A 14,569-nucleotide genomic window follows, 5' to 3' on the forward strand; every position below is an offset into this window, starting at 1 on the left:
GATTTCAGATTCAGATTTCAGATTCAGATTTCAGATTCAGATTTCAGATTCAGATTTCAGATTCAGATTTCAGATTCAGATTTCAGATTCAGATTTCAGATTCAGATTTCAGATTCATATTTCAGATTCAAATTTCAGATTCTGATTTCAGATTCAGATTTCAGATTCAGATTTCAGATTCAGATTTCAGATTCAGGTTTCAGATTCAGATTTCAGATTCAGATTTCAGATTCAGATTTCAGATTCAGATTTCAGATTCAGATTCAGATTTCAGATTCAGATTTCAGATTCAGATTTCAGATTCAGATTTCAGATTCAGATTTCAGATTCAGATTTCAGCTTCAGATTTCAGATTCAGATTTCAGATTCAGATTTCAAATTCAAATTTTAGATTCAGATTTCAGATTAAGATTTCAGATTCAGATTTCAGATGCAGATTTCAGATTCAGATTTCAGATTCAGATTTCAGATTCAGATTTCAGATTCAGATTTCGGATTCAGATTTCAGATTCAGATTCAGATTTCAGATTCAGATTTCAGATTCAGATTTCAGATTCAGATTTCAGATTCAGATTTCAGATTCAGATTTCAAATTCAGATTTCAAATTCAGATTTCAGATTCAGATTTCAGATGCAGATTTCAGATTCAGATTTCAGATTCAGATTTCAGATTCAGATTTCAGATTCAGATTTCAGATTCAGATTTCAGATTCAGATTTCAGATTCAGATTTCAGATTTCAGATTCAGATTTCAGATTTCAGATTCAGATTTCAGATTCAGATTTCAGATTCAGATTTCAGATTCAGATTTCAGATTCAGATTTCAGATTCAGATTTCAGATTCAGATTTCAGATTCAGATTTCAGATTCAGATTTCAGATTCAGATTTCAGATTTCAGATTTCAGATTCAGATTTCAGATTTCAGATTCAGATTTCAGATTCAGATTTCAGATTCAGATTTCAGATTCAGATTTCAGATTCAGATTTCAGATTCAGATTTCAGATTCAGATTTCAGATTCAGATTTCAGATTCAGATTTCAGATTCAGATTTCAGATTCAGATTTCAGATTCAAATTTCAGATTCAAATTTCAGATTCAGATTTCAGATTCAGATTCAGATTTCAGATTCAGATTTCAGATTTCATCCAGAGAATCTGATTAAATTAAAATAAAGACAAACTAGCAACGCTGTCCCTCACAAGAAAATCTTGACCAAAGCATCAAACAGAATGACTGGGATTGGTTTATCAGACGCCGGATGAACTGAGCGGAAAATTTTTACGTGTGTTTGCAAATTTACGACCCTGCACCTGACGACCCTTTTTTTCGACTTACCTTGATGCCCTAGATGAACTCAAGCTTTTGTGTTTTGAGCTGTTGAACTTTTTTTCCTTGATTTATCATCGCTTAAGGGATGATGAAATTTATTAAAGCCGAATTCGGGGGAAGGATAAAATTTAATTGGGGTAAAGTGAATCCGATTTTGTTTATGACAAGACAAAACAACCTCGTTAACGATGTTCTTATTTGTCAGAAAAAATTGGATCTCTTACCAAACTGTACGAGTTGACTCTAGTTACAACATTTCATTAAACAATTTCGATTTCAGTGAATTATAAATTTTGTTTGGTTTCCGAAAAAAAATTAGCCGGACGAAATGGAATTATCGAAACAAATTTCATTTCCGTTCTCCAAATTCAATCTTTTTCCCAATAAACGCATTTTGTTCTTTCCCAATGAATATTTTATAATATCCGGCCATATCAAAGTTTTTTGTTACCGATTTTCCCCCCGTGTTCAAAAGATTAAATCAGTGTTCAGCAGTTTATCGATAAAGTGTTCAGTTTATCCCTCTGGAGAGATCGCCGTAAATCAGCGGTGGTCATTATTTTGATTTCGAAAAGCATACTTTGCACAAAAAAAAATCGCTCAAAAGTATTCATTCGCAGAAATGATTTATCACCGTCATATATAAATCAAGTTCAGCGTTTTTCTTCGGTCACCATTTTTTCGTTCCTTTCTGCTCTCTTAAAATGTTGAAGCAGCTGCCACCGCTCATCTCTATCGTACCACATTCTTCAGGCTGATTTCTTTCGATTCGAAGCTCCTTTTGTCGTATTTCATTTTTCCTCCTTTGCTCCGGCTTTGCTTTTTGCGCTTTTCTGGCCAAATATCAAATACGGTTCATTGACGAATCAAAGTGACTTTGTCGAAAGTTTTCGCTTGGCCTTTCGACATCGAGAAGTTAAGAGGGTCAGAAAAGATTCCACGCTTTCCTGATTTTTCGGAAGCGAGAAGCGCCCGTCCCTGGTGGGGTCTGCTTGAACTATGATTTCAAATGTGTGATAGAATTCTAATATTTTGTTCAATAATTGTTTCTTTTATAAGCTGATGGAACAGATAATGATTTGAAGGATTCTTTTAATCTGGTGTATAACATATGTTTTAGGTTCAGTTTAACGTTTCCTTATAACATCTTGAACCTACTTTACATTTGATGCGGCCTAAAATTTTATATTAAAAGTTTTCACTTAGTTTTCACACTAACTTTTAACAGAAATGTTTTTTTCGTTTTAAAAAAAACTTTCAAAGCAAAGACCAAGCAGAAAAAAGCCAAAAAAACCCTTAAGGAAATTGCAGATGCTCGTTTTTGGTACAGGATGTCCCATTATATCTACACGGAGAAAAAAGACGACAGTTGTTCCAATGATTTCAGCTACTTATAACAAGCATCAAAGTGTAGCTGATTTTTTCGCATTCAATTATAAATAAAATAGATCAAACTATATTCTGCTGATTGACTTTATGTAATCAACTATAAATATTAATGATTCAACTATAATGTTATGATTGATTCAACTATAAATATGATAGATTCAACTATAATGGTATGAAAAATTCAACTACAAACTGTTGATTGACCTTCTGCGATCAATCATAAATAAAAAGATTCAACTATAATAGTATGGTTGATTTAACTGCAAATATGATAGGTTCAACTTCAATTGTATGATTGATTCTACGCATTCAACTATGAATATAATAGATTCAACTAGTGGTTGATTCGCTATTGGCTATTTTTGCGATATTGACGTTATTATACATCGGGTTTAGATGGAAATAGATACACAAGGGTTTTTAGGGACGGGCAATCAATTTCAGGTATCAAATTCAGTGTCCGGCAAAAAGGGTCATCCATTATAACTTTTCAGTATTTTTGTGATGTTGACGTTTTCATATTTCGGATTGTGATGAAAATTTTCACATGACAGTTATTACGGACGAACAATTGATTTCAATTACCCAATTTTGGGTCAGGGGTCGACCAAAGGGAGCGTTCATATAAACTTATCACTGTTAAAGGGTGATACGGTCAAAATTTGATCAAGGGAAAATGTGTGTAAATCAGTGAAATTGTTTATTTAAAAAATCAAATTAAATTTCTTTTTCAAGTTTAATTAGTATTAAATTCAGGAAAAATATTCAGTTAGGCTTCCGCTTTTCCAAATCCGAATTGCCGGGCCTTGCGCTTAACCCCTGCCATCAGATTTTGTACAGCCACCTTGTCCACCTTCTTCACCGTAGAAAGCCAGTTTGCCTTGAACTGCTGCTCGTCCTTAGCAGTTTTTTTACTTCTTTAGGTTCTGCTTGACAATAGCCCAGTATTTCTCAATTGGGCGGAACTCTGGCGTGTTGGGAGGGTTCTTGTCCTTGGGAACCACCTGCACGTTGTTGGCGGCGTACCACTCTATGGCCTTTTTACCGTGATGGCAAGATGCCAAATCCGGCCAAAACAGTACGGAACAACCGTATTTCTTCAGGAAAGGCAGCAGACGTTTATTCAAACACTCTTTCACTTAAATTTCTTGGTTGACAGTACCGGAAGCTATGAAAATGCTGCTTTTCAAGCCACAGGTACAGATGGCTTGCCAAACCAGATATTTCTTCGCGAACTTTGACAGTTTCATGTGCTTGAAAATATCTGCTACCTTTTCCCTTTCTTTTGCCGTATTTTTAATACTCCTGTCCCGGAAGCTGCTTGTAGTCGGCTTTGAAGTAGTCTTAAATGATGACATAGGCTCCATCGCCCAGAAATAACTAAACGCAAACTTAAGTTGGTGGCAACATTAATTCGTTGCAAAGTCAGAAAACCCATTTTATTTACCCTTAAATACAACGATTTTAAAAAGGAGCGCGACTTACATGTTAATTAATGCCACTGGCCACTCTCTGAAACACCTTTTGGCCAACGATCTTCTCGCTGACCTGCTGCGGTTCGCTCTTGTTTTCCTTTGTGCCGATTCCCGCACGTGGGTGCGCAGTACGGAATGGATCGAGCATTTGGACCAAAGTCTCCTGGCTTTCCTCGGGAAATAATCCTTTTCGTACAGTGAATGCACGGTGCTGCTCCTCTCGTCGAACTCCTGTAGCGATTCTGCCTCGATCGAATCCAACAGCTGTACTTTTGGAGAGCCTCGACAGCTGTTCTGATCGGGACAACTCCGAAACCTGTTTCGATGAAGCGCCAGCCGGCTGGGTTCCAATGACGTTTCTCTCCGGTGCACTGTCATCTGCACCAAAGTTTTCACGAGACGGAATGGCCGTCCCGAAGGTTCCTGCTTTCTTTAACATGCTCATTCCTGGTGCGAAGATCCCGTCAGATTCCAACTGGATCTCAGTCACGGAAGCTCAGTAGATCACCTTCCGGAAGCAACGAAAATTCGAGAGGTCTCTCGAATTGTCAAAACTGCGGCGAATGTCGAAAGCCCTGACCTCACAGATCCGACGCAAACGGATCCGGTACCCAAGGGTCCGAATATGGGCGAAAGATCCGATTCAAAGCTCCAACGTTGGTTCCGGTTCAAGCCAAGGAACCAATTTGAAATCCGCGGTACGAAAGCTGCGGTATAAATATCCGGTGGGGAAAATGTGGCGGAACTCCTTCAACAAAGGGTGAATTTGAAGCCCTTCAAGAAAAAAGGAGTCTTATTGGGACGGAAAAAGTAGGGTTAGCGAATTGCGCATTGAGCGACTTTCGCGAATTTTCCTTCCGGAGAATTGCTTTTGGCCTCGTTTAACGCGCGTAGCCTGGAATAAGGGCTCTTCTAACAAATGCTAATGGCCAATTTAATCTGCCGCTTACCTCCAATTTATTTGGTCCGCTACGTCTGTTTTCCTCTTCAGGGACAGAAATAATCGCTTTCTGCGATCGGCGTTAAATTTTCGGCGGATTTTTGTGGAATTTTCCACAACACACACGTTACACAATGCTGCGGTACTCGCACTACCAGCAGCATGCGAGCTTCAATAACGTACCCGGCACACAACTTAACAGCGTCGATCTTACTGGGCGAATGCAAATTTTTCCCGGAACTTTGGTCGTCTCTCGTTCAGTTGTGCCAACCGCGAAGAATAAATCTGTCATGGGTGACGTTTTCCACTGACGTTTCTTTCGGCAGACGTCTACTCGATGTCTGGCTGACAAGCCAAGAAGATACCAAATTCGTACGGTTGTTTTGGTTCGGTGTTTTTATGTTTATTTTTATGCATCAGTGGTGCACGCTCTTTTTTTTTAAACTCAAAATAAAGTAGTTTTGGTTCAAAACAGCACTTCGGTGGCTTCCCTCAACTTTGAGTTTGACTGGGCAATAGCAAAACTAAGTTCTGATACGCATACTCAATACTAAGTTCGGCAGCAGAACTCGAATTTATTCTTTTTTTTCAAGGGTAACTGATTTTCAGGGAATTAAAGAATGATTAAAATTTGTTGCACCCAGATGCTGCTGTTCCGGTACATTGCATTGCAATTACAGAGCGGTGAAAACTTTTGAAATTCCCGGTCTAAGAACTTTCCGGATGTTACTTCCCACGGGAAGTAAAAAACATCCGGAAGTTTCCGGACATTCCAAGCCGCTCACCATATGATGACAATGACGGACAGAATTTTACGCTGACACGGTGAACATGCATTTCATTATGAGGTTCCTTCACAGTCTTCCGGTAATTGTTCCGGAACGACATCATTTTGCGACGTGTTCGTTGGTTGCTGTTCCGGTTCGGACTGAACTCGCTAAGTGTTTTCAGTCCAACAAAGAGAGTTCAATTTTTAGTTCATAAGGTCGAACTCAGCTTTGATCCCTCGCCGAAGGAAAAAAAGGGATCAATTTTGAGTTCGCAGTTCGAACTCCGTTTTGATCCATCGCAAGGAGGAAAAAAGGGTACTTAACTTTAAGTTCATAGAATCGAACTATGTTTTGAACCTCGGTCATACTTAATTTTGAGTTAAAAAAAAAGAGCGTGTGCTTTTGGTGTGTGCACGCTATATATTGTTTGAAAGGGAATGGGTAAAAAATAAATAGTTTGCGCATTTACTCAAAAAACGTATCGAAAAAAATCAAATGTAACAGTAGGTTTCGTCGTCCATTACCACGCAGTCAAACTTCGTCAGCATCGTCGTGTACAGCCTCCAGGATCGCGCTTTGGCCTTCGTATTTTGTTTATCATCGCGATTAGGAGTCACTACCTTCTTGTAAGTCGATAGTCCGGCTCGTTTTTTGGCTCGATGCACGATTGTAGACGATACACCCAGCTTATTTGCGGCATCTCGGAGAGAGAGGTTAGGGTTTCGCTTGAAACTACCGGCAACTCTCTTTGTCGTCTCAGCGGCTCCCGGTTTTAGATTTCTCCCCGATCCAGACTTCCTGGCTGTCGACAAACGTTCACCAAACACTTTAATTACATTTGTAACGGTTGATTTGGAAACTTTTAGCGATTTTGTCAGCTTTGCGTGTGAGTAGCTCGGATTTTAGCGATGCGCGAGCTAAATTTTGATACGCTGCTCTTCTTCCTTGGACGGCATTTCGACAACTGAAGAGTGAATTCCAAAATCAAAATAGGAGCAGCATTCTACACACACACACACACCTTCAAAATGAGGAGTGTTCAGGTTTTTTAAATGCAAAATTGAAAGAAATACGTCAAGTTGATATTGACCAAATTTTGACCGTATCACCCTTTATTGGGATATGTGCGTTATTAGATTGGGATGAAAATTTGCACACGGGAGTTTTCAGAGACGGGAAATCGATTTCAGGTGTCAAATTTTCTGCCAGAAGTCGACAAAAGGTCCATATTATTTGTTTGCTTTGACATGGAAATTTTGAGAGACAAGTAATTTATTTCAGGTTTCAAGTTTTGGGTCGGGGCGGCGAAACGGGTCGTCCATAATAATTTTTCAGTGTATTTTGCGATATTGACGTTATTATGCAATGGATTGGTTTTCAAAATATGCACACGAAAATTCATTCATGGTTTTTTTGGCACGATCAATTGATTCCTGATTTCAAATTAAGTAGCAATCGACAGAAAAAGTGATTGTCCATATTATCTGCTTAACCTTTTTGCAATTTAACAATGCATTTGCAAATGCATGTGGAAAACGCTAGGCATTTGACATTCATACAAATTGTTCATGACATATTCCAAGATGAAAGCGAAACGGAGTTCGTATGGGATCTGCTAGTTTTAAATAAAAGTTATCTCAATCCGGAGATTCTGATTCCGTATAATTAAAATCGAAATTGTATTTGTGCGTTTAAATTTCGGGTTCTGTACCCCGTTTAGGATTTTTGATTTTCGGCTCAAATCATTATTAAAAATTGATCTGTGTTTGAGTCGTCGTTTAAATTTGGTTTTACATTTCCTTCAGAATGTGATTCATGATTTCGAAACTCGTACGCATTGTTTACATTTAATTAAATTTTTTCCGAATATGAAAAAAAATCTTAGAAATGATGAAATTTATTCCTATGCAAAATTCAAACATAACAATGCTTCAAAATGGGGATACAGATGCATCATTCGTAAGTTTGATTTTTATTAAGATTTGCAAGTCGGGTTAGAAATACATAATTGAAATTAAGAATAATACTTGAAACAAAAAAAATAAGATATCTATGATTATGGTGATTTATGATATCATGATCGAGGCCGACACTGATGTCAATTTCTGGACTATATTTATAAATTCAGATACCGTTTTCATGTACAATCAAGAAAACGTATTGTTATTCCGGAACCCATAGAAAATTCAAATTTTGAATACAGGTATTCTAAGTGGGTTGATTTTTGGCTTTCAATCTCAAATCAACCCACTAAACTTAACAGTCCCTTCAAAAAGAAAATTCAGGTTAAAAATTAAGATTCAGTATTATGTGCTGTTCAAAACTCAGATTCAGATGCAACTCGTTAATGAGTAGCTCAACTAAAATAAAGTTATCAAGATGAATTTCGGTAATAAATTTAAATTCCAATAGATCGCTAACTAATAATTTTGATTATAAGATCGATTTTAAAATTTAACCAGAGTCAGTTCGTTTTAACAATCCTGCTGAAAATGACAAAAACTACGTAGAATTTAAGGTCATTTTGCAAGTATTGTCTTTCGAAAAAAAAACTAATTTAAAAAATCCTTCCACAGGAATTGATTTTCAATAAAAAGTAATAACATATATCTTTTTTTAAAAATTGCTTATGTTTTGGCGTTTTGTTCAACATAATAAATATTGCAGTTTTTTCAAAAACCAAATTTCAAATTTAAACCTTTAATTAGGACGAGTTTGCATAAATTCGATATGAACAGCAAATAATTGATCTTTTAATTCAACCTAGGATTTATTTATAGAAATTTTTTTCTTCGAAATTGAAGGCTTTCTTAAAAAAAAAACTTATTGTAAGATCATATCAAATAAGTAAAATGAAGCTGGCCAGAAAACCCGGTTTAACATGTTCAAAAAAATCCTGATTTTTTCCGGATTCATTCACATTATTTTTTTTCAAACAAAAACCAAATATAAATCCAAATGGCATCATTCTTATTTTAAACTTTTTGGCCCAAAAATTTTTCAAACTAGCTTTATTAAAATAAACTTGAACGATTTTTTGGGAGTCTAAACTATGATTTAAAATTTGGTTTTGTTTCTCGATGAAAAAATAAAGATTCAAATGTTTTTCTTCTTGATGTTGGTTGAATTGTTCCTGGATTTTTGTTAAATTTTCTGGGATTTTTCTTGAATTTCGGTTTAAATATTAGGAAATAGAATGACCAAATTGTGCCAGGGTTTAAATAATACAGCCCGGATTTTCCCGACCTGGATACGAGTGGGAGAACTACTGGAAATCTTAAGCAGAGCTCACCAAATTTTGATGCAAATTTTAAGATTTCAACCATCGATGGAAGTAAGTTTAATATTTTGTTACTACAGGATTCTATATACAAAAAAAAAATTTAAAATCTATTTTCAAAGGATTTCATTTAACACGAAAAACTATTTAAGTAAAAGATCTTAAAAATGAATAATCAAATAGGGTAACGGACTTATTTTGCACTATCTTGTCTGGCTCTCTTATAAAGTATTAATTTTTTTAAATAATTTGCTAAACAAATATAGTTGAAGCCCGTGCACTAAATTTGATCATGATTAGTTGCTTTATAAGTGAGCTAGGCAAGATTGTCCAAAATAAAAAATAATATTTTATATTCATGCCACCGTTTAAGCAAAAATATCATAGAAGAAAATAAGTCACCAAAATTCAAACCTTTTTGAAAGATGGGAATTTTATCAGTTTTTGTATCCTTGATATTATTGAATTTTTGGAAAATAAACAAACTTGATTTATAAGTTTTGTGCAATAATAGAGTGTACAATTTGGTTTAATACAAGCAACTTATTGGTTTTTCCCATTATTTTTTATTAGATATCCCCCCCTTCGAGATGTTCCAACTTCAAGTGACAAAAGTAGGATTTAAAATTTATTTCGGCCTTATAGCTAATGATAAGACGAAATAAAATTTTCAGAAAATCCCGATAGCAATAAGCAACAAAAACCCATCAACTATCGAATCAATTATATTGGCTCCGGACTGCATAATGGAAAGTAGACTCGCAATTGATATGATGCAGCTCCCGAGTGGAATGACGGCTCCGGGATTGAAGCGTACTGCGGGTGATTGGAAAAATAAAATAAATCGTAAAATAAATCTATAGTGAGCCAAAGAGATTCGGAATAAGGTTACTTTTTGCTGCAAAGTGGTCTGCATCCGAATTAGTAGGCACTTGTGTGTAGCTACTGAACTAATGTAAGAGTAAATCAATTTAGAGGAGCAGATTGTTTTACCAGTTAACAATATTCAACCGAGTGGAAGCCATTAGTCTACTTTTCGGTTGAAAATTGTTTTCAATGCACTTTTGAAACTGATCTTATTAGCTTTGGATACAATGCCATAATATCTGGAAGGTTATGCCAAATTAGTTTTTTTTTTCTGAGATTTTCATCCTGTCGGGTGATTCATCCCTATACTTATGCCAAATTAGTCAAAATACACTATATTTGCAAAATTGATTGAATTGTCGAAATGGACAAATTTGGGAAAAATGACAAAACGGTCAAAAATTTTCAAATTAACAAAAATATCAAAATTTGCTAAATTGGCTGTACTAACCAGATTGACAAAATTAATATAACTTACGAAATTGAAAAAGATGAAATAATTGACAAATTGACAAAATGGACAAAAATTTACATAGACGACAAATGACAATATGTAAAAAATTCTCTAAATTAACGAAAATGACAAAATTGACCAAATTTACAAAACTGGTATAACTGACGAAATTGACAAAAACAACTTCAATGACAAAACGGAGAAAATTGTCGAAATAGAATAAATATAGGGTACCGTAAATCGAGCGTGAACGTAGATTTTTCATACATTTCATAGGAAACAAACTTAAATCGTCATTTTTCGTTATTTGCATAAAAAATAGTTCAGTAATTAGTGTAAAGGAACTAAAGTTAGTGATGAAACAATTGATTTCAGTATGAAACATTTTAAATAAAGAGCTTAGAATCATTCCAAAACTCGAATAAGAAAATAGTAACGAGAAAATATTATTTATAAATTCAATATTTTACCGTTAACGAACTCGAAACTTGCGTGTTTAATGATTCATTAGGACTATAAGATGTGTTTTCTTGCGAAATTTTCAATTTTGAAGCTTACAATATGCTTGGAAATAGTTTCCAGTAATAACAATTTACATGAAATTTTGGATTTTTCCGCGGTTAATTCGCATTTTACGCAGGACCGCAAACCAAACCGTATTTTTTAAGAAGCTCATAAATCTGGAAGGTCAAATTTATGAATTTGAGGACAGTGGCGTATAAGTTACTGGCAAAAAAAATAGTTTTATGGACACACTGAAGAATTCAGTACAATGCTCGCTTTTTTTCATGAAAATTACGTTATTAATCTGAAAAATTGGCTAAATTGACAAAAATTACAAAATTGACCAAATTTGCCAACTTGGCAAAAATGACAAAATCAACTTCAATGGCGAAACTGATAAAATTGGCAAAATTGAAGATATTGACAATAGTGAGAAACTTGAAAAATGTGAAGATTGTAATCACGATAAAATTGACAGAAATCGAAAAAAACTGAAAGGTTAAAATGTTAAGTAAATTGAATAATATTTTTTTGTCCCAATTTTCAAAATTGACAAAAATAACAAAATTGTAATAATTGACAAAATTTACAATATTGACACATTGAAAAAATGATAAAATTGACAAATGAACAAAATTGATGAATAAAATTCAAATGAAAAAATTGACAAAATTGACATAATGAAAAAAATAGACTGAATTGCCAAATTTGTTAAAATTCACATAACTTTCAAAATTGATTGAATTGAAAAAATGGACAAATTTGACAAAATTAACAAAACGCTCCAAATTGACACAAAAAAAAAATTTCAATTTGAAAAAAATTTAAAAATTTGCAAAATTGATAAAACTGACCAAATTGACAAAATTTATAACATTGACGAAATTGAAACAGATGAAGTAATTGACAAATTAACAAAAGGGACAAAAATTTACAAAGACGACAAAAATGACAGTTTGAAAAATATTCACTAAATTGACAAATTTGACCAAATTTACAAAACTGGCTAAAATGACGAAATTGACAAATACAACTTCAATGACAAAACTGGCAAAATTGAGGAAAGTGTCAATAGTGAGAATATTAAAATAAGGTGAAAATGTTGAACATGATAAAAAGTTCAGTAAATTGAATGAAATTTTTTCTCTAAATTCTCATATTATTAACAAAAAAAAATTGTCAAAATTGATAATATTTACAATATTGGTACATTGTAAAAAGTGATAAAGATTGACAAATAAACATTATTTATGAAAATATTTCATGTGATTAAATTGAAAAAATTCACAAAATTGACATAATTAACAAATTAGAATTAATTGCCAAAATTTTTAAAATTCACATAATTGCAAAACGGTCAAAATTTCACATTGACAAAAATATCAAAATTTGCAAAATTGATAAAATTGATCAAATCTACAAAATTAATATCACTAACAAAATTGAAAACCATGAAACTGACAAATTGACAAAATGGACAAAAATGTACATAGACGACAATAATGACAATATTTCAAAAATTTACTAAATTGACAAAAATGCCAAAATTGATTAAATTTTTCAAAATTGGCAAAAATGACGAAAATTACAAAATCAACTTCAATGACAAAACTGATAAAATTTGCAAAATTGAAGAAATTGACAAAAGTGAGAAAATTGAGAATAGGCGAAAATGGAAAGCATGATAAAAATGACAAAATTCGACTAAAGTAATAAAAACGAAAAAAAGAAACATCCAAAATGTACTTTTTTGACAAGTTTGACCTTATGAGAAAAATGACTTATTTATAAAATTTCACAAGTTTGACAATGCTGACAGAATAGACTAAATTTATATACATGACAAAGTATATAAAACTGACAAATTTCACAAATATAACATAAATGACCAAATTCACAAAATTGACCAAATTGACAAAAGTGAGATATGTAAATGACAAAATTGATCGAATTGGAAGCATTGACCAAATTAACACAAATGACAGAGCTGATAATATTGGCAAAATTGGCCGAAATGACAGGATTGAAAAATTGTCATAAAGTTAAAAAAAGATTGACAAAATTGTCAAAAAAATATACAAAATTCGCAAAATTTGCAAATTTGACAAAGTTGACAAAATGGACAAAATTAACATTGTTGACCAAAAGGACACAATTGATGGAATCGAAAAAAATGAAAAAAATGGCAAAATTTATAAAGTTGACAAAATGGACAAATTTGAAAAAAATTTACACAACGGACAAAATTAACAAAATTAACAAAAATGGCAAAAAGGGCAAAATTAACCTAATTGACAAAATTTACATAAATGACCATATTTTGACTAAATTGCCCAAATTGAAAACAGTGACAAAATTGACATTTATGACAAAATTTAAATATTTGCAATATTGACAAATTGGAGAAAGTTACACTAAATTTACAAAACGGAGAGTTGGTCAAAATTGACAAAATTGACATTATTGACAAAATTTCAAATGTAAGTTTTTGCAATTTTGTCTGTTTTATTAATTTTATGAGTTTTGTCAAATTTGTTAGTTTTGTGATTCTATTTGTCAATTTTGTAAATGTTTTGAAAGTTGTTTATTTTGTTCATTTGGTAAACGTTATCAATTTTTGCAATTCTGTAAATTTGGTCAATAATGTCTGTTTTTTTCCAATTCGGCAAATTTGGTCAATTTAGCCACTTCGACCATTTCGTCAATTGTGTTATTTTTTTGACATATTTGTTATTTTTGACAATTTTTTTCTTTAATCTTTTTTGTCATATTTGTCAATATTTTCAGTTTCATGATTTATGTCATTTATTGGTATTTTTGCAATATTTGTCAATTTGTTAATTTTATCAATTTTTAAAGGTATAATTTTGTCATTTTTAGTTAATTTGGAAATTTTTGTCAACTTGGCAACTTATAATGTTTGTCAGTATGGTAAATTTTGTAATTTATGGCGATTTCATAAATTATGTCAATTTGCCCAATTTTGTCAATTTAATCAATTTTGCAAACTTTGTCAGTTTTATTATTTTAGATAATTTGTTAATTTTGAAGTTTTGGCCATTTTTGTGAATTTTGTCAATTTTTATATTGAGGTCAATTATTGCAAATTTGGCAAATTTTATTATTTTGGTTTATTTTTTCAATGATTTTTTTGAAGAAATTTTTCAAGTCTGTCAATTTTATAAATTCTGTCAATCTTTTAATTTTTGTTTATTTTGTCAATTTTAAAAAATCTGTGAATTTAGTCAATTTATAGGTTTTTTACAATTTTGTCGTTTTGACAATTTTGAAAGTTTTGTCATTTTTTTCCATTTTCGTCAGATTCATCAAATTTGTTCATTTTTTTTTTTAATTTTGTCAAACCGGAAATTTTTGTGTCGCATAATTTCACTCAATAACTATTTCTTTATCCTAACTTCCTTCATTTTGGAGGTTCTCAGAGCAATGATGATTTAAAATGATTTAAAACTCATGGTTGGGCATCATTTTTTGAAGTTGAATTTTGATTATTTAAAAGTGTGGCATTTTCTGTGAAGAAGAAAAAAAGAGTTCATTAAAA

The 14,569-nt window shown here is 32.8% G+C and overlaps 1 protein-coding gene across 1 annotated transcript in view; it reads left to right on the forward strand.

The window, feature by feature from the left end:
* The first annotated feature begins 4,758 nt into the window (after nt 1-4,758).
* Nucleotides 4,759-14,569, forward strand: part of LOC129753172 (uncharacterized) — an 85,887-nt gene continuing 76,076 nt past the window's right edge. The window contains exon 1 of the mRNA XM_055748967.1: nt 4,759-4,893. Coding sequence (XP_055604942.1) covers nt 4,759-4,893 — 135 coding nt within the window. The remainder of the gene's footprint in view (nt 4,894-14,569) is intronic.

Source organism: Uranotaenia lowii, chromosome 3, assembly GCF_029784155.1.
Source record: "Uranotaenia lowii strain MFRU-FL chromosome 3, ASM2978415v1, whole genome shotgun sequence".
NCBI lineage: Eukaryota > Metazoa > Arthropoda > Insecta > Diptera > Culicidae > Uranotaenia > Uranotaenia lowii.